The sequence below is a fragment of the Plecotus auritus genome, assembly GCF_963455305.1.
Source record: "Plecotus auritus genome assembly, chromosome: 8".
NCBI lineage: Eukaryota > Metazoa > Chordata > Mammalia > Chiroptera > Vespertilionidae > Plecotus > Plecotus auritus.
The window spans coordinates 29,614,071-29,638,484 of NC_137782.1; the positions used below are offsets into that span (position 1 = coordinate 29,614,071).

Genomic DNA, 24,414 nt, shown 5'->3' on the forward strand with positions numbered 1-24,414 from the left:
GGGGACCCACGCTCTTGTGGGGGGAGTCTGGACTCTCGGGCGGAGACTCGGGAGCCGGGGAAGGCGGAGGACTGAAAGTGCGCACACGCGCGTGTGCCAGTGTGCACAAAGGCTGCGGAGGTTGCCACAGGCTTTCCCTAGTGGAAGGGAGTCAGAGGCTCCTGACGGCACTGAGCCCCAGTTCTGACTGCAGTGAACCCCAGTTCCAGGCGAGCCCCTGGGGACCCACGCTCTTGTGGGGGGAGTCTGGACTCTCAGGCGGAGACTCGAGCTGGGGAAGGCAGAGGACTGAAAACGCACATGCGCGCAAGGGCAAGGCTGACAGGAAGCCAAGACTGAGACTCCACCCCATCCAAGCTGAGCACAGAGGCTATTGCAATTTGGCAAGTCTAATCCTATAAGGCTGTCTGCAGCACCGAACTTCTCCCAGCATAGACACTGCTGATCCTTACAGCCAACTGGCCCGGAGGTCAATTCTTCCCAGTGATACCAACAACAATAAAGACTTAATTACAACAAGGCTGTACACACAGTCCACAAAGGGGTGCACCAAGAGTGTCCACCTCAGGTTAACTGGGGAAGCAGACCCACTGGGCCATATTGGAAACCTAGCACAAATATCTACCTTACCAACTCAGGGAATCAGTGAAAATGCGGGGTCAAAGAATCAGATCACAAACGAAAGAAATGGAGGAAAACAAACGACTGGATATAGAATTCAAAACCACGGTTATAAGACTTTTTAAGAATATCCTAGAAAAGGCCGATAAATATAACGAGACCCTCGAAGATATGAAAAAGGACCAACTAGAAATTAAACATACACTGACTGAAATAAAAAATATTATACAGAGACCCAGAAACAGAATAGAGGAACACAAGAATCAAGTCAAAGAATTGAAATACAAAGAAGCAAAAAACACTCAACCGAAAAAGCAAAAAGCAAAAAAAAAAATCCAAAAAGTTGAAGATAATGTAAGAAGACTCTCGGACAACTTCAAGCGTACCAACATCAGAATTATGGGGGTGCCAGAAGAAGAGAGAGAGCAAGATACTGAAAACCTATTTGAAGAAATAATGACCGAAAACTTCCCCCACCTGGTGAAAGAAATAGACTTACAAGTCCAGGAAGCCCACAGAACCCCAAACAAAAGGAATCCAAAGAGGACCACACCAAGACACATCATAATTAAAATGCCAAGAGCAAAAGACAAAGAGAGAATATTAAAAGCAGCAAGAGAAAAACAGTTAATTACCTACAAGGGAGCACCCATACAACTGTCAGCTGACTTCTCAACAGAAACTATGCAGGCCAGACGGGAGTGGCAAGAAATTTTCAATGTGATGAATAGCAAGAACCTACAACCAAGATTACTCTACCCAGCAAAGCTATCATTCAGAATTGAAGGGCAGATAAAGAGCTTCACAGATAAGAAAAAGCTAAAGGAGTTCATCACCACCAAACCAGTATTATATGAAATGCTGAAAGGTATTCTTAAAGAAGAGGAAGAAGAAAAAAAGTAAAGAGAAAAATTATGAACAACAAATACATATCTATCAACAAGCGAACCTAAAAATCAAGTGAATTAAAAACCTGAGGAACAGAATAATCTGGTGAATATAATAGAATCAGGGGCATAGAAAGGGAGTGGACTGATAATTCTCAGGGGGAAAGGGGTATGGGGGGTTCATGAAGAGAATGGACAAAAATCATACACCTATGGATGAGGACAGTGGGGGGGGAGGTAAGGGCAGAAGGTGGGGTGGGAAATGGGTGGAGTGGAGCTATGGGGGGAAAAAGGAGAAATAATTGTAATAATCTGAATAAAGATTTATTTAAAAAAAAAAAAAAGAAGAAGAATCTTCCGTTGCATGACAATGTACTGAAACAAAACATAGAAGCATGTGGAGTTGGGTGTTTGGCCCTTTCCCAGGCTCGGGATAAACTGGCCTTGCTGATTTCCTGAACATACTACATACTAGGGCACCCTGGCTTCTGGCAGCAGAAGGATAGTTCAGTAGCCCCTGGGATAACAGAGGCCTCTCTTGCCTTGGGTTTCAGAACAAGACTGATGTCTGGGTTCTAGAAGCACAAAGGACTCCAACCCAAGATCTGAAGAAGAGCCCTGAGCCCAGACCCACAGCTCAGAGTGTGCAGGCAGGAGCTGACCTGGAGCACATTCAAGTGCTTCCCCTGTTCCCAGTGCCCCACATGTCCTCCAGACTCCTCTTGGGACATAATGGGGTGAGCCAGGCCCAGACATATTGAATGTGCATGTAGGCTAACCTTTGTCAAATCACAGAAATTACATAAACAGTATACATTTTAGGTTTGGAATAGAATTTTAAAAAGCCAATATTTGTTAATGCCTTATTTTACTCACCAGTCAAGCCAGACATAAAACCTACCCCTTGATCTGACTGATTTTCATGGAAATCCCTAGTACAGTATCAAACACACAGTAATTACTCCACATGTTATAGCTATTATACATAGTAGTATGAAGTACCTACTATGTACCAGGCTCCATGTCAAATATCCCCTCATAACAAATACTATGAGGCTGATCTTATCAGTTCCCATTTTACAGAAGAAAATTAACTCAGAGAGATAAAGTAAACTGTCCAAGACCAAACAGCTAGTCAGACACATAGCCAGTATGGAATGCACACCTTATAAGAATCTCCTTGGCAGCAGCCAAACCACTTGAGATTTTGCAAGTGAGGGAGGAAGGGCCAAAAGAGCCCCAGTGGGCTCTAAGCAGATGTCCTTGGCTAAAACAGAAACAAAGAAATAGAAAATGTTTAAAAAGCAAGAGGAAGCACAGAGGGAGTCTGATAGAAAGATGCATCAAGGATATTGTCAGATGATAACATTTAGTGGCAAATAAAGAAAGAAAGCCTAGTACACAAGAACAGTGTCAAAGTAGTGATAACAACCACCTCAAATTATGTACATGTGGAAAAGACTGACAAGAATTCTAGGGGAAAACACTTTAATTTGATGTGCTGGGAAGATTGTGGGTACATTTTAATCTCCTATTTTGATTTCTGTTAACATTCATAAATGCTTATGCAAGAGTAATTTTAAATGCTTTCAAAGATAAGTCACAGAGAAAAACAATCAAAAGTTTGACTACATAAAAATTAAAAGCTTCTGCATGTCAAAAAAGCAACTAAAGTGGGAAGACATACAATAAATGCTAAAGATTTACTTGTACTAAAAATGGTAGGCAAAGGGTTAATTGATAACAATATCTTTATTAATATTAAACACTCCTGAAAATAAAAAAGAAAACATTAAGGAGGGATACAAAGGTGTGTACAGGAAGCAACCTATCAATGTTTTTCTCTCACATCTATGTTTCTCTTTCTAAAATCAATTTTAAAAAACACATATCCTCGATGAGATTAAAAATAAAAAACAAATCTACATGTAATGTCAGTAAATTTTAAATGATCTCACCACAAAAAGAAATGGTAATTATGTGATATGGTGGAGGTGTTATCTAACACTATAGTGGTAATCATTTCATAATATATTTATAATCAACACCTTGTCTTAAATTTACATAATCTTTTATGTCAATGAACATAAATAAATATCTCAGTAAAGGTGAAAAAACACTTTCCTATCCACACAGGTAGCTGAATGAATAAAAAACCAAAAACATATGCTTTCTACAAGAGACCTACCTCATAACAAAAGACACACACAGACTATAAGAGATGGAAAAAGATATTTCATGCACATGGGAACAAAATAAAAGCTTGGGTAGCAATACTTATATGAGACAAAATAGACTTTAAAACAATGACTATAATAAAAGACAAAAAAATGACATTATATGATGATAAATGGAACAATCCAACAAAAGAATATAACCCTTGTTAACATTCCTGTATCCAGCATAGGAGCATTTAAATATGTAAAGTAAATCTTGATGAAGATAAAAGGAGAGAGCTACAGTAATGCGGTCATAATAAGGGACTTAACACCCTATTGGCATTAATTGATAGATATTCCAGACAGAAAATCAACAAGAAAAAAGTGGCCTTAAATGACAGCTAGACCAGATGGATTTAATTGATACTTTCAGAGCATTTTACCACAAAGCAACAGAATATACATTATTTTCAAGTGCACATGGAACATTTTCCAAGACAGACCACATGTTAGGACACAAAACAAGTCTCAATAAACTTAAAAGTTTTAAATTATATCAAGCATCTTCTCCAACCACAATGGTATAAAACCAGAAATCAATTACAAGTATAGTAAAAAATACACAAACACATGGAGGCTAAATAACATGTTACTAACAATGAATGGGTTAACAATGACATCAAGGAAGAAATCAAAAGATAACTTGAGACAAATGAAAATGCAAACAAACAAAAAAACAAAATCTGTGGGGCAGTCCTAAGAGAGAAATTCATAGCAATTCAGGCTTACCTGAAGAAACAAGAAACATCTCCAAGAATAATACTTAATCTAACACCTAAAGGAACTAGACAAAGAATAGCAAACAAAGCCCAAAGTGAGAAGTAATCAAGAGCAGAGCAGAAGTAAACAAATAGAGTCTGAAAAAACAAAACAAAACAAAACAAAGTTGTTCCAAGAAATTGAAGAAGATACAAATAAATGAAAGCATATATCATGCTCATAGATAGAATTAATATAGCCCTGGCTGGTTTGGCTCAGTGGATAGAGCATCAGCCTGCGGACTGAAGGGTCCCAGGTTCGATTCCGGTCAAGGGCACATGCCTGGGGTGTGGGCTCTATCCCCAATAGGGGGCATGCAGGAGGCGGCAAATTGATGATTTTCTCTCATCATTGATGTTTCTATCTCTCTTTGCCTCTTCCTTCCTCCCTGAAATCAATAAAGATATATTTAAAAAATTAATATAATTAAAATGTCCAAACTACCCAAAGCAATCTATAAATTTAACACAATTGCTATCAAAACACCAAGGATGGCCCAGCCAGCATGGCTCAGTGGTTGCATGTCAACCTAGCAACCAGAAAATCATGGTTCGATTCCCGGTCAGGGCACAGGCCCGGATTGTGGGCTCTATTACCAGTGTGGAGCATGCAAGAGGCAGCCAATCAATGATGCTTTCATCATTGATGTTTCTATCTCTCTCTCCCTCTCCCTTCCTCTCTGGAATCAATAAAAATATATATATTTGAAATAAAAAAATAAACCACCAATGGTGTATTTCACAGATCTAGAACAAATAATCCAAAAACTTATATGGAACCACAAAATAACCCGAATAGCTACAACAATCTTGAGGGGGGGAAAAAAGTTGGAGATATCACACTAATATCAAACTATACTACAAGGTCACAGTAATCAAAACAGCATGGTACTGGCATAAAAACAGACATATAGATCAATGGAACAGAACAGAGAGCCCAGAAGTAAACCCATATCTAGTCAACTAATATTTGGCAAAGGAGGCAAGAACATACAATGGAGTAAAGACAGTCTATGTAATAAATAGTGCTGAGAAAATTCGACAAATACATGCCAAAAAATGAAACTATACCACATTCCTACACCATACACAAGAATAGACTCAAAATGGATTAAAGACTTAAATATAAGACTCAAAACCATAAAACTTCTAGGCAGTAAAATTTCTGACTTTTCTCTGAGTAATGTTTTTTTAATATATCTCCTCAGGCAAGGGAAACAAATAAACAACCCCCCCCCCCCGCAAAAAAAAAAAGAAAAACAAATGGGACTACATCAAACTAAAAAGTTTTTGAACATCAAAGGAAACCATCAGCAAAATGTAAAGACAACCTATTGAATGGCTGAAGATATTCACCAATGATACCTGACAAGGGTTAGTCTCCAAAATTTATAAAAAACTCAGACAACTAAATACCAAAATAATCCCAAACAATCCAATTTAAAAAATGGGCAGAGAAAATGGTGACAGAAAGATACATGACTTGAGGTGGGGAACACACAATACAATATACAGATGATATATTATAGAATTGCACACCTTAAACCTATATAATTTTATTAACCAACGTAACCAAATAAATTCAATTTTGAAAATGAGCAGAGGACCTGAATAGACACTTCTCCAAAGAGGACATAAAGATAGAAAATAGAAATATGAAAAGATGCTCAACCTCACTAATTATCAGAGAAATGCACATTAAAACCACAATGAGATAATACCTCACACCTATTAGAATGGCTATCATCAATAAATCAACAACAGTGTTGGAGAATGTGGAGAAAAGGGAACCCTCATGCATTGCTGGTGGTAATGCAGATTGGTTCAGCCCCTACAGAAAACAGTAAAGAGGGTCCTGACACTAGGGGGGTGAGGGCATGAGTGTGTGTGTGTGTGGGGTGGGGGGGGGGGCAGGCAATGAGGGCATAAGGACACATATGTAATACCTTTAATCAATAAACAAAATAAATTAATTAATTTTAAAAAAAGAATGACAAACCCCACATGTGGAATGAGAACTCTATCCATGAATTAAATAGTTAATTGTATCAGTTAACATTTAAATGTGGTATTTACACAATGAATCTCAAGTAGAAAAAAATTTATTTTAAATGGAACTCTGCCTTATGACCGAGTCAAAACACTAATTCAAAAAAAAATATATGCACTCCTATGTTCATGCAGTGTTATTTATAACTAGAGGCCCGGTGCATGAAAATTCATGCACTGGAGGGGGGTCCCTCAGCCTGGCCTGCCCCCTCTCACCAGGAGCCCTCCGGGGCAGGAGGCGACCTGGCAATCAAGGGAAGGCAACGCCCCCATAACACCTCTGCTGCTGCCACTGCCGGCAGCGCAAGCCTCGGCTAGCCCTGGTTACCTGAGCCTTGGGCGGCCCTGGGCAGCTGGGTAGCCGCCATCCGAGGCTTGCCTGTGCCTCGGGCCAGCCCTGGGCGGCCAGGCAGCCGACATCCAAAACTTGTCTGTGCCTTGGGCCGCCCCGGGGTGGCTGGGTGGCTGAGGGGACTGGGGGACTCCAGAGGCAGGCACGGAGCGGCCGGGCCTGCCACTGCCGCCCCGGCAGGGCTGAGGGGACTAGACACCGCCATCTTTGAGGGTGGGGCAGTCAATTAGCATATTCCCTCCGTATTGGCTGTGGGCGCCGCCATCTTTGAGGGTGGGGCAGTCAATTAGCATATTCCCTCCGTATTGGCTGTGGGTGCCACCATCTTTGAGGACGGGGCAGTCATTAGCATATTCCCTCCTTATTGGCTGTGGGTGCTGCAATCTTTGCAATGGCATGAGGGTCAATTAGCATATTCCCTCTTTATTAGATAGGATAGTCAAGATACAGAAGCAATCCAAGTGTCTATCAATAGACAAATGAATAAAAAAGCTGTGGTACATATATGCAATAGAACATTACTCAGCCATAAAAAAAAAAAAAGAAATCTTACCATTTGTAGCAGCAGTGGATGGACCTAGAGGGTATGATGCTAAGTGAAATAAGTCAGTTAGAGAAAGACAAATACCATATGATTTCACTCATATTTTGAATCTAAAGAACAATATAAATGAAAAACAAAATAGAAACCAACTTAGATATACAGAACAGACTGATGGTTGCCAGAGGGGAGGGAGGTTGGGGGAACTAGGTAAAAAAGGTGAAGGGATTAAGAAGTACAAATTGGTAGTCACAGGGATGTAAAGTATAGCAGGAAATATAGGGAATATAGTCAACAAGAGGCCCGGTGCACGAAATTCATGCATGGGAGGGTGGGGGTCCTCAGCCTGGCCTGCACCCTCTCCAATCTGGGACCCCACAGGGGATGTCAGACTACCCTCTCGCAATCTGGGACCGCTGCTCCTAACTGCTCACCTGCCTGCCTGCCTGATCGCCCCCAACCTCTCTGCCTGCCTCCCTGATCTCCCCTAACTGCTCTGCCCTGCTGGCCCGATTGCCCCTAATTGCTCTCCCCTGCCAGCCTGATCGCCCCTAACTGCTCTCCCCTGCTGGCCCAATCACCCCTAACTGCCTCTGCCTCAGCCCCCACCACCATGGCTTTGTCCGGAAGGACATCCAGAAGACGTCTGGTCTAATTCGCATATTACCCTTTTATTAGTATAGATCAGTGGTCGGCAAACTGCAGCTCGCGAGCCACATGCGGCTTGCAAGCCGTGGTTTGCCGCTTTGTTGACTAATGAGTTTGCCGACCACTGACCTAGACTCTCGATTCCAATAATTACAGGCTGTTGTTGTTCCTTGTGATTAAGCCCCTATCCCAGGGGTCAGCAAACTCACTAGTCAACAGAGTGGCAAACTGCGGCTCGCGACCACTGGTATAGATAATATTCTAATGACTATGTATGGTGCCATGTGAGTCCTGGAAGTATCGGGGGGAACACTTTATAAAGTATACAAATGTCTAACCACTATGCTATACACCTAATAATTAATAAAAAATAATAATGAGTGCAAACTATAATTGAAAAATTAAAAAATATTTAATACACTTAAGATTCCACCTCCAACACAAAAACGAAAGCATTAAAATTGCAAGAAGCAAATACAAAAAATATATGGGCATAATTCAAATACACAAAAGCAAACTGTATAATGTACTTAAGGGAACATGTTCAATCTCACCAGTAATTAAGGAATCACATATTAAAACAAGAGGAAAGTATCATTTCTATCCTACTAAATTTGAAATATATTTTAAAATGATAAATCAAAGTTAGGTGCTGACACTTGTGTGAAAGGAGACAAACCTTTTGTGAAAGAATGTGGCAATGTATATTAAAAGGGTCTATACCCTTTGATCCAACAATCTTACACCTCGAACCTCTGATGAAGAAAAACTGAAAATATGGACAAAATTTAATGATGGTCAAAGATGTTCACCCCAAGGTCATTTATTTATAAGAAAGAAAACTGAAGCCAGTTGAAAGGATCAACTACAGTGACTGCTACATCAAATGTTAATAAAAACATAAATCAAAACTATAAATACCTCATGATTATCAATATGTAGTTAAAAGGGGAAAATTGAATTTAGCAAAATTGCAGGATAGTAGATTAACATGTAAAAATCGGTGGTGTTTCTATATACCAGCAAAAACAATCTGAAAAGAAAATTAAGAATGCAATTTCATTTATAATTGTAACTTAAAGGATTAAAGACTTAGTAATAAATCTAACCAAGGACATGTAAGACTTATATACTGAAAACTAGAGGCTTGATGCGCGAAATTCATGCATCAAGGGTCCCTAGGCCTGGCCAGTGATCAGGGCCAATCTGTGGGGTGACCTGTGGGGTGATCGAGGGGTGGGGCAGGGGTTCCCTGATGGCACCCGCCTTGACTGGCCTGGCGCCACCTGCTCGCCGGCACCTGCTCCCTCCCAGGTCACCTCCCTCTGCGGAGAGATTGGGAGGCCCCCACTGGGACCCGCCTTGGCTGGCCTGGGGCCTGTGGGCTGCATTGAGTGTCTGCCCCCTGGTGGTCAGTGCACATCATAGCAACTGGTCATTCCACCGGTAGTTCTGCCATTTGGTCGATTTGCATATTAGGCTTTTGTTATATCTACACTAATAAAAGAGAAACATGCAAATTAACCATCACTCCGCCACACCAAGCCACGTCCACCAGCCAATCAGGAGTGAGTATGCAAATTAACCCAACCTAGATGGCGACTGGCCACAGAGCAGGAGCAAGCAGGAGGCTTGGGTTGCCCTGGAAATGGGAGGAAGCCAAGCTTCATGCCTGCCCTGGCTGGCCCTGGCCTCCGCTCAAAGCTACAAAGTTTCAATTATAGAAGATAAATAAATCCTAGATACTTGCTTCCAGCCGGCCCTGGCCTCCGCTCAAGGAGGTGCTGAAAAAAAAAAAAGAAAAAGATAAAAAGGAGGGGCTGGGACCTTGGGTTGCCGGGGGCGGGGGGTGATCAGGCCAGGGATGGCAGGGGCCATTGGGGGTAAGCAGACTAGCAGGGGGGGCAGTGGGGGGTGAGCAGGCCATCAGTGGGGGGTCAGTTTGGAGTAAGCAGGCCAGCAGGGAGCAGTTGGGGGTGAGCAGGCCAGTAGGGAGGGAAGGTGAGGGCGAGCAGGCCAGCAGGGGGGGCATTTGGGGGCGAGCAGGCCAGCAGGCAGAGTGGTTAGGGGCAATCAGGCAGGCAGGCAGGCAGGTGAGCAGCTGGAGCCAGCAGTCCCGGATTGTGAGAGGGATGTCCAACTGCCAGTTTAGGCCCGATCCCTGTAAACCAGCAGTAGGACATCCTTTGAGGGGTCCCAGATTGGACAGGGTGCAGGCCGGGCTGAGGAACACCCCCCACCCCCGTGCACGAATTTCGTGCACCAGGCCACTAGTAGGATTATAAAACATTAATGAAAGCAATTAAAGAAGATCTAACTAAATGGAAAGGTGTCTGTGTTCATGGATTGGAAGCTTTAATGCTGTTAAGATGTTCATACTACCTAAAGTGATCTACAAATTCAGTGAAATCCTGATTAAAATTCTAAAAATTTAGAATTTTAGAAATGGAAATGCAGATCCTCAAGTTCACATGGGAATTGCAAGAAGCCTCAAATAGCTAAAATAATCTTGAAAAAGAAGCATAAAGTTGGAAGACTCAACTCAACTTTCATACTTTGAAACTTACTACAAGGCAGTAAACAAAGTAGTGTGGTACTGGCATAAAGACAGACACATAGACCAATGAAACAAATTAAAGAATCCAAAATAAACCCACACACATATGGTCAAATGATTTTTGACAAGAGTAAAGGGGGAAAGGGCAGTCTTTTCAACAAATGGTGCCAGAAAACCTGTCTTTCCACATGCAAAATAATGAAGTTGGGCCCCTTAACTAATACTGTATATAAAAAAATAAATAAAACTGGATCAAAGAGCTAAATAAACTTAAGAGCTAACACTATAAAATTCTTAGAAAAAAAAACTGAAGAAAATCTTCATAACATTGGATTTGGCAACAATCTCATGCAATGCCAAAAGCACAGGCAACAAAAGAAAAAATAAATTGTATTTCATCAAAATTAAAAAACTTTCATGCATCAAAGGATATTATCAAGAAGTGACAAGACAATCTATAGAATGGAAGAAAACATTTGCAAATCACATATCTGACAAGGGATTAATGTCCAGAATATATAAAGAACTACAACTCAACAACAACACAATTAAAAAATGGGCAAAGGACTTGAATAGATATTTCTCCAAAGCATATAGATGGCCAATAATAACATGAAAAGAAGCTCAACATTATTAGTCATTAGGGAACTAAAAGTAAAAACCACAATGAGATACCACTTCATACCTACTAGGATAACTATTTTTTAAAAGAAAATAAGTGTTGGCAAGGATGTGGAGAAGCTGGAACTCTTATGCATTGCTAAAGGGAATGTAAAATGGTGCAGCTACTATGGGAAACAGTTTGGTGGTTCTGTAAAAAGTTAAACATAAAATTACCATATGACCCAGCAATTCCACTCCTGAGGATATACCTAAAGGAACTGATAGCAGGTATTCAAATAGGTATTTGGACACCAGTGTTTATAGCAGCATTATCCACAATAACCAAAAGCAAACAACCCAAGAGTCCATCAATACATGAATGAATAAATAAAATATGGTATATGAACACAATAGAGTAGTATTCAGCTATTAAAAGAAATGAAATTCTGACACATGCAACAACATAAATGGATCTTGAAAGCATCATACTAAGTGAAATAAGCCAAACACAGAAGGCCAAGTATTGTATGGTTGCATTTACATAAGGTACCTAGAATAAGCAAATTCATATAGACAGAAAGCAGAATAAAGGCTATCAGAGGATTGGAGAGGGGCGAGAGAAGAGAAGTTATTGTTTATGTTGGGAATCATGAAAAAGTTTTCAGTATAGACAGTGTGATAAGTACAAAGCTTTGTGGATGTATTTGATGCCACTGAATTGTACATTTACAAACAGTTAAAATAAGAAATATTATGTTATGTATATTTTACTAAAATTTAAAAAGTGGGGGGGCAATACTATGCATAGTGAAAAGATAGAAAGGAAATAAACCAAAATGTCAGCAGTGGCTATTTTGAGATAAGAAATCTTTGGGTGGTCTCCTCTTTCTTTTAATCACTTTTCTCTATTTTCCAAATTTTCTTGCAATTATTCTTTGGATAGGAAGAAAAATATTTCAGGTTTTAACACTTCAGGATTTAATACATACAGTATATAGTTCTCCAGCCCAAATTTTTCCCTTCCTGATAGAAAATTTCTTTACATTTGGACCAACATTTACAAAGGATTTACTGAACAAGGGACCATAAGAAAAGGAAATCATCACTTAAAATGATTTGAAGAAATTCACTGTTGCACAGAGGTAAGAACTAATGTTTTCTTAGGAAGGGGTTCACCTTGACCTGGCCACAAGCCCACTGGGCTCACTAACTACAACGCATCAGGGTATCAATCCTTTCCTTTATCTGAGTTTCTCTCCCAGCCCTTTGGGTGCTGAATGAGGAGAGGACAGGTTTCAAGGCCCCTCAGATAGATAATTTCCTCTGGATGAGTGATAAAGTCCACAATTTGACATTCAACCAATAAACTAAAACAGAATATAATTTAAACTTGCAAGTAAGAATTTTCTTTAATTTAATTAATTGAAATAATCAATATTAATTCACCCTTAAAAGTACCCTAAGCCCATGCCAGAAGGTCTTGTTTATATAGCAAATGATACTGACATTGTGCTAGGTTTTTATGCAGAAGTCCAAAGGACCTGTTCTCCCCTTTCTGACAAGTAAATAAAACAGCAGGGAATCAAATAACTCACTAAAAAAGAAGATATAATTTTTTATCTTCCTTTTTACAGTCTCATATCCACTTCCGTTGGGAATAACAAAGTCTGAATTTTTATGCAACACTTATCTAAATGTGTCGATTTTATCGGATTGATGAATTTTGCTAACAAAAGGCAGCGCTAGGAAATCTTTTATGACATATTTGGCCCATTCACAGGCCTGGAGCTTTAATTTAATCAACTTTAGAATTCTGAGGGAGAACTGCAGGTGTTGGATCTGAAAAAAAAAGTCATAAATGGGAAGGCATATCAATCTTTATGATGGGGAAACAAAAACACTCTAGTTGATTGCCCTCCACAGGCAGGAGAAGGAGAGGTGGAAGTAGCAGGACATTGTCTCAAGCTGCATAGCACAGAGGAAGCATTGTGTCTCCTGGTGACCACTATTTAGTATTGATCAAAAAGTGCTGGCCCAGAGAAGAAGAGAGGAATTGATAAAACAATGAGATTGCCATCACTGTTTGCTCAACAAGGATGTTTTCTCATTTTCGCGACCACATTGGAATTAGTCATTTCCTTGGCCACCTGAGCAACCAGGTGGCTTCTGTCCCATAGTCTCCACATACTCCCACCCCCCACCCTGCCTAGTAGCACTGTCACCTTTCCTCCCCCATGGACCTCTCCTATCAGAATGTGCTGATTGTAGACAAAGCCAATAGCCTGACAAGATCTGCTGGATCTCCCTAGTTCACCCTCCGCTCCCTTCACTACCTTGATTCTGAGCCAAACTTCTCTCCCTGGAAAAACCACCATGACCTCTCCCCACCTCTCTCTCTGTTGCCTCCAGATCCTACTTGCCACGCCATCCTTCCACCTAGAGCCAGCCATCTCTACATGGGAGGGAAACCTCTTTCAGTCAGTCCCCTGCACAAAATTCTTTAACTCCCGACTTCCCATAAGATAAAACTGTAAATTCCTTAGCACGAAATACAACAAAGGTCCTTTTGTCATCTGACCTTTCACAGTACCCCCAGCACAACAATGTCCATCGGTCCATTCATCTGTATAACCATCCAATTTTATAAACCTCTGTAACAGAAACATCTAGTCATCCACCAGTACTCATATCTCCTTTTCAACTCATATTTCCAGTTGCAGCTAAACAGACAGTGAGGGAATACAGTCCCTAGCTAAATCAACAGGAAGGATGAGGAGTCCTCACCAACAGAATTTCACTTGCCCCTTCTAGGTCCAGGTCCTACACACTGGACCAGGGGTAGGCAAACTTTTTGACTCGAGGGCCACAATGGGTTCTTAAACTGGACCGGAGGGCCGGAACAAAAGCATGGATGGAGTGTTTGTGTGAACTAATATAAATTCAAAGTAAAGGAGCGGAGGGGAGAGCAAGAGAACCGGATAGAACAGCCGGATCCGGCCTGCGGGCCGTAGTTTGCCCAAGGCTGCACTAGACCTTACTGCAAACATGAACACAGCACTGCCTGTGCCCACTTTGACCACATGAACAAGAACACACCCTACAGTGGAGGGCAAGCAAGATGGAGGCAACCTGGGTTTCTCTAAATGTCATGCAGAGCAAAACCACACACTGCTCATGTTAGGAAAATACCTGTAAAATCAACTTCTTGCTTCTTTATGCGTCTGTACTGTTGGGTCTCTTGCAATAGCACCTTAGCCTTTACCCTTCATGCAAGCAAGGGCCAGGTGATATCCCACTTACTAGGACCCAGTGTTGACAGCTGCCTCCCAATCCGTGTGTGCCCTGAAGCCTGCTTGTGTATGTGAACCTTCCTCTCATTGGCAAACCTACTTGGTGTTCTCCAGGGTCTTCTGCATTTTCTTGGTCATTTTATCTATCGCTGCCTGTTTCTTTCCTTCAGCCAAGAGATCCGTCTTGTTTAACACCACAATCAGCTTCTGGCAGGCAATCTGTCCAATCACAAGGCATTCTGCTGACTGGGTCTGCATCCCCTTGGTCACATCGATGACCAGCATCATCAGATCAATGATCTGGGCCCCTGGAAGGAGAAAAGACAAGGTTAGAAATGGAAAAGGGAGAGATGAGCTCAGAAAGCTGCCCAATGCCCTAGGTCAGGCAAAACTGGCCAAATTAAAGTATTAAAAGTGGGCGGAGTGGGAAATGAACAATTATCACATACCTCCTAGCACCAGGCCACAGGTGACATGCTTTGACCTACCAGATTTCACTGAATCCTCATAACTAACATGAAGGGCAGGTGTGTTACCCCATTTAAAGATCAGAAAACTGAGGTCTATAAAAGAGAGCTTGCCTAGGCCACACAGCTAGCCTGAGCAGGACTGAGTGACTCAAAAACCCATGACTTTCTATTGCACCAATCCTATCATTTCATTCCATCCTACATAGGAAAATATAAGCAGAAAGAAGCTTAGTGCTAGACTTGACAAATGCCTAGAGATTTGCCCCTGCAAAGAGATAGGAGAGAAGGACTAAAAAAGTGAAGGAGAGCCCTAGCTGGTTTGGCTCAGTGGATAGAGCATCGGCCTGTGGAATGAAGGGTCCTGGGTTCAATTCCGGTCCGGGGCACATGCCCAGGTTGCGGGCTTGATCCCCAGGAGTGGTGTGCAGAAGGCAGCCAATCAATGATTCTTTATCATCATTGATGTTTCTAGCTCTCTCTCTCCCTCTCTGAAATCAATAAAAATATATTAAAAAACAACAAAAACCACAGACTTGGTGGCTTAAACAAGAGAAATTCATTTAAAAAAAAACAGTGAAGGAGGAGTTTGGGTAGGTAAAGGGCATCTCCTCTATGGCTCCTGGGCCTTCTCCTCATAGTGCTTGTGGTTTCCTCATGATCATCTCATGCTTAACTGAACTGTATCTACTCACTTCTTCTGTCCTTTCTGTGCTGGCTGGGGGCTTCCTGTTCTTTCAGGGGGACAGAGTAGGACCATTCAACTATATCAACAGAACATCATACGTGTATGTACATATACTAGTATGTGCATGTACGTGTGTGCATGCATATGTATGTGTGTGTGCATGTCAGATTGTGAGTATGCCCTAAATACACAGCCACAGTTGAGCTCAACAATAGCAGGGACAATGATTCTATCATCTACCATGAGCAGGACAAATTATGTACCGCAGACTCATCTGTTTAAGCAATTGAGTCCAGCCCTAGCTGGTTTGGCTCAATGGATAGAGCATCGGCCTGCAGACTGAAGGGTTGAGGGTTTGATTCCAGTCAAGGGCACATACCTTGGTTGTAGGCTCAATCCCCAACCCTGGTTGGACATGTGCGAGAGGCAACCAATCAATGTGTCTCTCTCACATCGATGTTTCTCTCTCACTGTCTCTTCCCCTCCCTTCCACTCTCTCTAAAAATCAATGCAAAAAAATATTGGGTGAGGATTAACAACAAAAACACAAAAACAACTGAGGCCTATAAAACCTCATCTGAAAGATTGTCTCATTTCTACTGAATCACCAACTCGCCCCTGGAATCCATCTCTGTTCCTGCTCCAGTCCCCATGACCCATGTCAGGCCCATGTCAGCTGTACCTAAATGGGTCCCTTCACCTCAACTTGTCCCTCTGAAATCCATCCTCAAGCAGGCTCCCAAAAAGAATTTTCTAAAGATACATAACTGATTCATACACTGTTGGAAGGGTGGGAAGGGGTTAATTTAGTACAACCTCTATGAAGATCAAGTTGGAAACAGCTATCAAACATACATAATCTTTGACACAACCAAGCTCACATACATGTAAAATGTCCTTATAGCAAGCTTATTCCAGTTGAAAAACCTGGAATATCAATCAGTAGAGGACAGGGTAAAAATCATACTACAACCATGTGAAAGAATACTATATGGCCATTAAAAATAATGAAGAATCTCTTTCTATAGCACTATAGAATGATCTCCAGGGTAAAGTAAGTGAGAAAAGGAGTAGAACAATGTAACTTGTGTTAAAAGGAGGAAACAGTGTGTGTGTGTGTGTGTGTGTGTGTGTGTGTGTGTGTGTGTGTTGTATATGAGTATCTGCTTCTTTATGCATAAACTATCTCTGAAGGAATATAAAAGAAACAAATAACTTTTGGTTGTCTGTTGGGAAAAGAGCTAAGTGACAAACAGACAGGGGACAAGAGCAGGAAGAAAAATCCTGACTGTAGAGTCTTCTGTACCTTTTCATTTTAAACAGGAGTGTGTACTATCCATTCAGAAATAAATAACATTATAATGTTAAATACATAAATATCAAGTAAGACATTGACCTGACTGTGTTATTCTCCTGCTAAGAGCCCCCACTGTCCTATGATTAAAACCAATCTCTGTGGTGTGACTTTGCCGGCCCCCCCTTTTACCTCACAGTGCTGAACACTCTACCTGTGCCAAGGATCACACTGCACTTCATAGAGCCCTTCTCTATGCTCCTCACCCAGCTCCGGGGTGCCCCCCCACACACATACACACATTACCTGAGCCCCACCCACCTCAGGTCTCTCCACATGTTCTCCAGCCTGTCACCAGTATAGTGCTATGTGGCCAGGTTTTGAGGCAGCAGGATGGGACTAAGCCTGCTGATAAGTAGTAAGGATGTGCATCCTAGGTTCTCAGCCTCTGTGCACTTCTCAGCGAAGACTTCACAGCAGAATGGCCCCAGTGACTGGCTCAGTGGCCCCCAATGCTGGTGGGCAAAGCTGTACCCAGAGAGTTAAGGCCACTCTACCCCAAGAGTAATTTATGAACCTTGTTTCAAGAGTAATTCCAACTACCCAGGCTCCCTCTAAAACCTAAATGTTATCCCTTACCTCACCCAAACTATTATTGACCCATTTTACAAATGAGAAAACCGGGCTTAGAGAAGTTAGGTGACTGCCCTGGGCTCTTCACCAAATAGGGATAGAGAAAAGATCTGAACTCTGGTGTACCCACATGTCATACACAACTTGTCCTTGCAAATGGGGACCAGAGCCTCTCTAGCCTCCTCGCCCAGCCTGCACTTCACACTGAGAATTGAGGCACAACCCATGCTGGTTCTCACTCCTTCCCTGTCGTGCTTTTGTTCCTGTTCCTCTCTGCCCAAACCTTACTTGCCCTGACCCTTCCTTCCCACCCCACCCCAACCCACCCCACCCCACCCCACCCCACACTGAGAGCTCACAGACCAAGACCTGGATTTCAATTTGTATTTGCAGCAACCAGCACAAGACCCAGCTCAGGCACAGCTTAATCAATCTTTGTTGGACTGACTGAGCAAACAACAGTTCCCCCTACCTCCTTCACTTTCTTTACCAGGAATTGGTTTCTCTCCTCTGAAATTCAATTTACTATTAGTCTATAAAACTATCCAGGAGTGCCTTCTCTTGGCCCAGTGGCCAGAGGGGAAGGATGATGTATAAGTATTTAGTCCACCTCCCATCTGATGCCTGTTGGGATCTTGGAGATGGGAAATAAAAGTGAACTGACAAACCCAGAAAAGATAAGTGCAGACAGGATCCAAACCCTCCGAGGCCCATGGGGGTTTTCTCTGTGGCCTCGCTCTAACATCCACAAGCCGCCTTTGTTGCAGGGAGCACACAGCTCTGCTCCAAAGGCCAGCCTCTCGAGCAGACTGTTGCAGCGCAGCCAACATCAGGGATTTCTAAGGAGACCAAAGGTCACAGTGACTTGACTGGACCTACTGAGAACCAGGGCACCACTGGAAACTAGGGTCACCATCAGGCAACCGCCCGGCTGCCTGGAAGCAGCTTTTTGTTACTCCATTTCTTCATCAAACTTTTGATCAGACGACAGGAAGTGACATAACTGGCCCATCTTGTCTTTTTCAAAATCCTTAGTATTGCCACAGAATGAATCAAACAGTGTCCTTCCTAATTCCCACGAACCCAGAGTAGGAAATCATACTGAGACCAGAGAGAGTGGGTGGGAAACACAAGTCAAAAACTTGCAGTGTACAAATGACCCTCTATATTTCTCAATCTATCAGAGCTTTTCATCTGGTTCTACTTAATATAGAGTTCTTTAAAGCAGTGATTTTCAACCTTTTTCATCTCATGGCACACATAAACTAATTACAAAAATTCTGTGGCACACCAACAAATAAAGTTTTTGCCAATCCAACAACAAAAAAAATAGGTATAATTTTGATTCATTAACACTGGGTAGCTATTGTTATGTTGGCTGTTGTCATTTTTTAATTTGACAACATAAGGGAAAAGACGTCAGTGCCTAACTAAATAGTCAGGTGATTTTATTTTTATTTTATTTTTAAAATATTTTTATTGATTTCAGAAAGGAAGAGAGAGGAAGAAAGAGATAGAAACATCAATGATGAGAGAAAATCATTGATTGGTTGCCTCCTGCACGCTCCCCACTGGGGATCAAGCCCACAACCTGAGCATGTGCCCTGACCGAAAATAAAACCCTGACCTCCTTCCTAGTTCATAGGTCAATGCTCAACCACTGAGCCAAGCCCGCCGGGCTAGTCAGGTGTTTTAAAATTCTTGCAGCACACCAGTGTGCCATGGCACAGTGATTGAAAATCACTGCTTTAAAGGTTTGCAGAGTAATTATAACAGGGTTAAAGTTTCTCAGTAGTTTCGAAATTTCCAATTCTGTAATTATATATTTTAATCATCTCAAAAATAAAAACACAATTAGTATTTGTATCATAATGCACAACTTAGTAAGAGCCCCCACAAGTGGCCATCTCCTTCCCTATGATTCACATATACACAAAGCCTCCCCCGCCCCGCTTTAATGGAGGAGAAGGAGGAGGAGAAGGAGGAGGAGGAGGAGGAGGAGGAGGAATATTAACAACGTGAAACAAATACTAACAATTCCTCCCCAAATCCAGTGGTATCCATGAGCCCCTCGCAGGGATTTTTGGTGAGTGACAACCAACAGCCTAGAACACTGTGTCCACCAAAAGAGAGGAAATCCTTATTGTTTTAACCAGGCCTACAAAGGTAGGCTCCTCCACAAACATCCTGCTAAATTCCACCAGACCGGCCAGGAGACACCCGAGTAGGAGAACCATGCCACACCACCAAATGGACCAAAAGAAGAGCATATTTCAGGTATTCCAAATACCACAGGTAACAAGCAGGAATGGAGCTGACCTAGCAACAAATGGAACCAGTGTGCTGCTTAATCAAGAAACCCAAAAGATGTTGTCACATTCCAAGCAACAGCCACCATAGATTGGGAGCTGGCCTGGTGCCAAGCCCTGGGCTCGGGACTTCACTCACTGATTGCAAACTAACACTTAAGATGTGCAAAATTGGAAAAGAGCATTCTTTAGCCTGCACAGTGCCTCTGAGAATATGAACATATTACCAACACTTACAATTCAAGAGAGAACACACAAAAATCTTTATGAGACAGCAGATAATGACAGCACTGGGTCTGCCTCTGAAATGGCTGTGAAGCAGCTGCCCCTTGAGAATAGTGATATAATCCCAATTTTACTCTGATCCACACAACTCTCTATTGCCTGCTATTTTGGCTTTTATACTGCCAGCCTGGCTCTTGATGGCATGTCAGCTTCTGACTTCCGCTTGATGTGCCTTAGCTCTGACCCTCACCACAACCCCATACAGAGGAGACTCTCCCATTTTAATAGAGAGTAATCTGAGGTCTGGTCACACAAGAGTGTACAGCAGAGGCAGAGCTAGAACCTAGGCTGTCTGATTTCAAAATGTCTGCTTTTTCTATTGCCAGAGTCCTGCATTCCTGAGTCTCCTAGGAACCCTACAGCATCCTGAAGAGCAGGTGGAAAGGCCCTAAAGATGAGAAGAGGAAGACGAGCCGAAAAGGTGCTAAGGCAAACTGCCAGTGTCCTCTAAAACACATCCCAAACCAGAGGTACTGTCCTTCAGGAAGAAGCAGAATGTACATTTATCACCACCTGAAGAAACCCAGAAGGAAAACTGGAGAGTCACATGCAAAAGAATGAAAATAAACAGCTATCTGTGATACCATACACAAAAATTAACTCAAAATGAATCAAAAATCTAAATATAAATCCTAGGATTTGAGGATCCAAGATGGTGGCGTAGGTAAACACCTAAACTGCTGCCTCGCACAACAATTTCAAAACTAAAACTAAAAGACAAAACGTCTATCACCCAGAACCACAGGAAAGCTGGCTGAGTGGAAGTTCTACAACTAGAAGGAAAGAGAAAAGAGCACTGAGATGTGCACAAGCACTGAAAAGCTGAGGTACGGAGGTGCACGAATCGGGCTGGCGGTGGGCAACTGGGAGTGCTGCTTTTTTCAACCCGAAGGGAGACAAGCTCCCGATTACTCCGAACTCCAGTTTCTGGGGAGACGCGGGGGACCCAAACTCCTACGGGGAGAAGCTGGACTGTCTGCCATCGGGTTGGAAAGCGAGGGTGGCTTGCTTGCAGGGCTGAGCGCAGGAATAATTGTTTACTGCGCTGGCGGGATGCGGGGACATGGTCGGAGATGCAGAGCCAGCTTACTCGCAGCCATCGCTATTTGCCACGCCCTAGCCTAGTGATGCCCTGAGACCCCGCCCCGCACAACCTACAAACCCACCCAAGCTCCAAGAAGCGGCTTTAGCATATGAATGGCCTGCCCTATTGCAGCTTAACCTGGCAAACTTGCAGCCTGGGTCAGACAGCTCCAAAACCTCCAAACCCCAAGCAAAGAGGAGAAAACTGTAGTTCTCACTGTAGCTCCTGCTGGGTGGCCTCAGACAGTAGCTGACCTGCACCCCATTGGAGATCCAGAAGCCAGTGTACCTAGTGGTCAGTGTGAGACACCAGATTTCAACTCCTCACATCCATAAGTGACACATTCAAGAGGCAGACTCAGTGAGCACCAAAGCCCCACTGAAACAAGTCCTGCCCCATAAGGGTGTCTCCAGCGCAGCAGTTCTTGCATTATAGACACAGCGGGTCCTCACAGCCAATTGGCCTGGAGGTCAATTCCTCCCAGTGTACCAACAGCAATCAAGGCTTAACTACACCAAAACTTTGCACTCAGCCCACAAAGGAGTGCACCAAGAGTGTCCACCTCAGGTGATAGGGGAGGCTGAACCACTGGGCCCTATAAGTCACCTATCACAGAAAACCACCCCATCAACACAGGGAAGCAGCAAAATGCGGAGACAAAGAAACATGTCACGAATGAAAGAAATGGAGGAAAGCAAACTACTGGACATAGAGTTCAAAACCACGGTTATAAGGTTACTCAAGAATTTTCTAAAAACCTCTGAGGAACTTAGTGAGACCTTTAAGGATCTTAATGAGAATGCCAAAAAAAAAAAAAAAATGGAAAAGGACCAGTCAGAAATTAAGCATACACTGTCTAAAATAAAGAATATACAAAAACTCAACTGCAGATCAACGTACCCCAAGAATCAAACCAAAGATCTGAAATATGAGGAAACAAAAAACACCCAACCAGAAAAACAAAAGGAAAAAAGAATCCAAAAATATGAAGATAGTGTAAGGAGCCTCTGGGACAACTTTAAGCATACCAACATCCGAATTTTTGGGGTGCCAGAAGAAGAGAGAGAGCAAAATATTAAAAACCTATTAGAAGAAATAATGACAGAAAACTTTCCCTACCTGGTGAAAGAAACAGACTTACAAGTTCAGGAAGCACACAGAACCCCATACAAGAGGAATCCAAAGAGGACCACACCAAGACACATCATAATTAAAATGCCAAGGGCAAAAGACAAAGAGAGAATCTTGAAAGCAACAAGAGAAAAACGGTTAGTTACCTACAAGAGAGTACCCATACGAATGTCAGCTGATTTCTCGGCAGAAATTATGCAGGCCAGAAGGGAGTGGCAAGAAATATTCAAAGTGATGATCAGCAAGAACCTACAACCAAGATTACTCTACCCAGCAAAGCTATCATTCAGAGTTGAAGGTCAGATAAAGAGCTTCACAGACAAGAAAAAGCTAAAGGAGTTCATCACCATCAAACCAGGATTACATGAAATGCTGAAGGGTATTCTTTAAGAAGAGGAAGAAGAAGAAAAAGGTAAAGATAAAAATTATGAACAACAAAATGACATCAAATACATACCTACCAACAAGTGAATCTAAAAATCAAGTGAATAAAAAATCTGAAGAACAGAATGGACTGGTGAATATAATAGAATCAGGGACATAGAAAGGGAGTGGACTGACAATTCTCAGGGGGAAGGGGGTGTGAGGGGTGCGGGCAGAGATTGACAAAAATCTTACACCTATGGATGAAGACAGTGGCAGGGGGTAAGGGCATGGGGTGGGGTGGGGAATCAGGTGGAGGGGAGCTATGGGGGAAAAAAAAGAGGAACACCTGTAATAATCTGAACAATAAAGATTTATTTAAAATAAATAAATAAATAAATAAATAAATATTCTAAAACAATTAAATACATAGGAGAAAACATAGGTACTAAACTTATGACCATGGTCTCAGAGAGGATTTTATTAATTTGACCCAAAAGGCAATGGAAGCAAAGGCAAAAGTAAATGAATGGGACTATACCAAACTAAAAAGTTTCTGCACAGCAAAAGAAATGATCAATAAAACAAAAAAGCAACCAACTGAATGGGAGAAGATATTTGCAAATAATACCTCCAATAAAGGGATAATATCCAAAATACATAAAGAACTTATATGGTACAACTCAACAACAACAAATAATTTAAAAATGGGCCAGAGCCAACACTTTTCCCAAGAAAACACACAAATGCCTAACAGATATATGAAAAGGAATTCAACTTCACTATCTATAAGGGAAATGCAAATAAAACCACAATGAGATACAACCTGTCAGAAGTAACAAGTGTTGGAGAGGATGTGGAAAAATATATATTGGTACAGCCATTATAAAAAACAGTATGGAGGTTCCTCAAAAAATAAAGACTATAACTACCATATGACTCAGCAATACCTCTTCTGGGTATATACCCCAAAAATGTGAAAACATTTATTTGTAAAGGTGTATGTACCCCTATATTTGTTGCAGCATTGTTCATGGTAGCCAAGGCATGGAAACAACCCAAATGTCCTTCAATGGATGACTGGATAAAAAAGATGTAGTATATAAATACAGTGGAATAGTACTGGGTCATAAAAAAGATTGAATTCTGCCATTTGCGACACATGGATAGATCTTGAGAGTATCATGCTATGCGAAATAAGTCTGATAAAAAAGGACAAGAACCAAATGATTTCACTCATATGTGGGATAGAAAACTGAAAGCAACAAATGAACAAATAAAACAAAAAACTCATTAACATAGACAACAGTATGGTCGTTACCAAGGGGAAAGGATAAGGAGAGACTGAAGAGGGTAAAGGGGTCAAATATACGGTGACAGAAGAAGACTAAACTTTGAGTGATGAGCACTTTACACTTGAAACGTATATAGTCTTACTAATCAATGTCACCCCAATAAATTGAATTTTTAAAAAAAGTAAGAAACCCAGGAGAACAATGGGAGCAATGTTAGTAGTGCAGAAATAGAGGAAACAAAAAGATGTAAGGAACCAAGAAAAAAATAAACAGCCTTGACAGGACAGCTGACAAACAGAGATGCTGGACCCCTACCAAAAGGAAGAAAAGCCAAAGCACA

General features: G+C 41.9%; 1 protein-coding gene across 6 annotated transcripts in view; it reads right to left on the bottom strand.

Moving 5' to 3' along the window:
- Nucleotides 1-24,414, bottom strand: part of EEFSEC (eukaryotic elongation factor, selenocysteine-tRNA specific) — a 277,246-nt gene that overhangs the window by 149,496 nt on the left and 103,336 nt on the right. For all 6 annotated transcript variants that reach the window (XM_080685566.1, XM_080685567.1, XM_080685568.1 and 3 more), the window contains exon 2: nt 14,626-14,833. In XM_080685566.1, the coding sequence (XP_080541692.1) occupies nt 14,626-14,833 (208 nt within the window). The remainder of the gene's footprint in view (nt 1-14,625; nt 14,834-24,414) is intronic.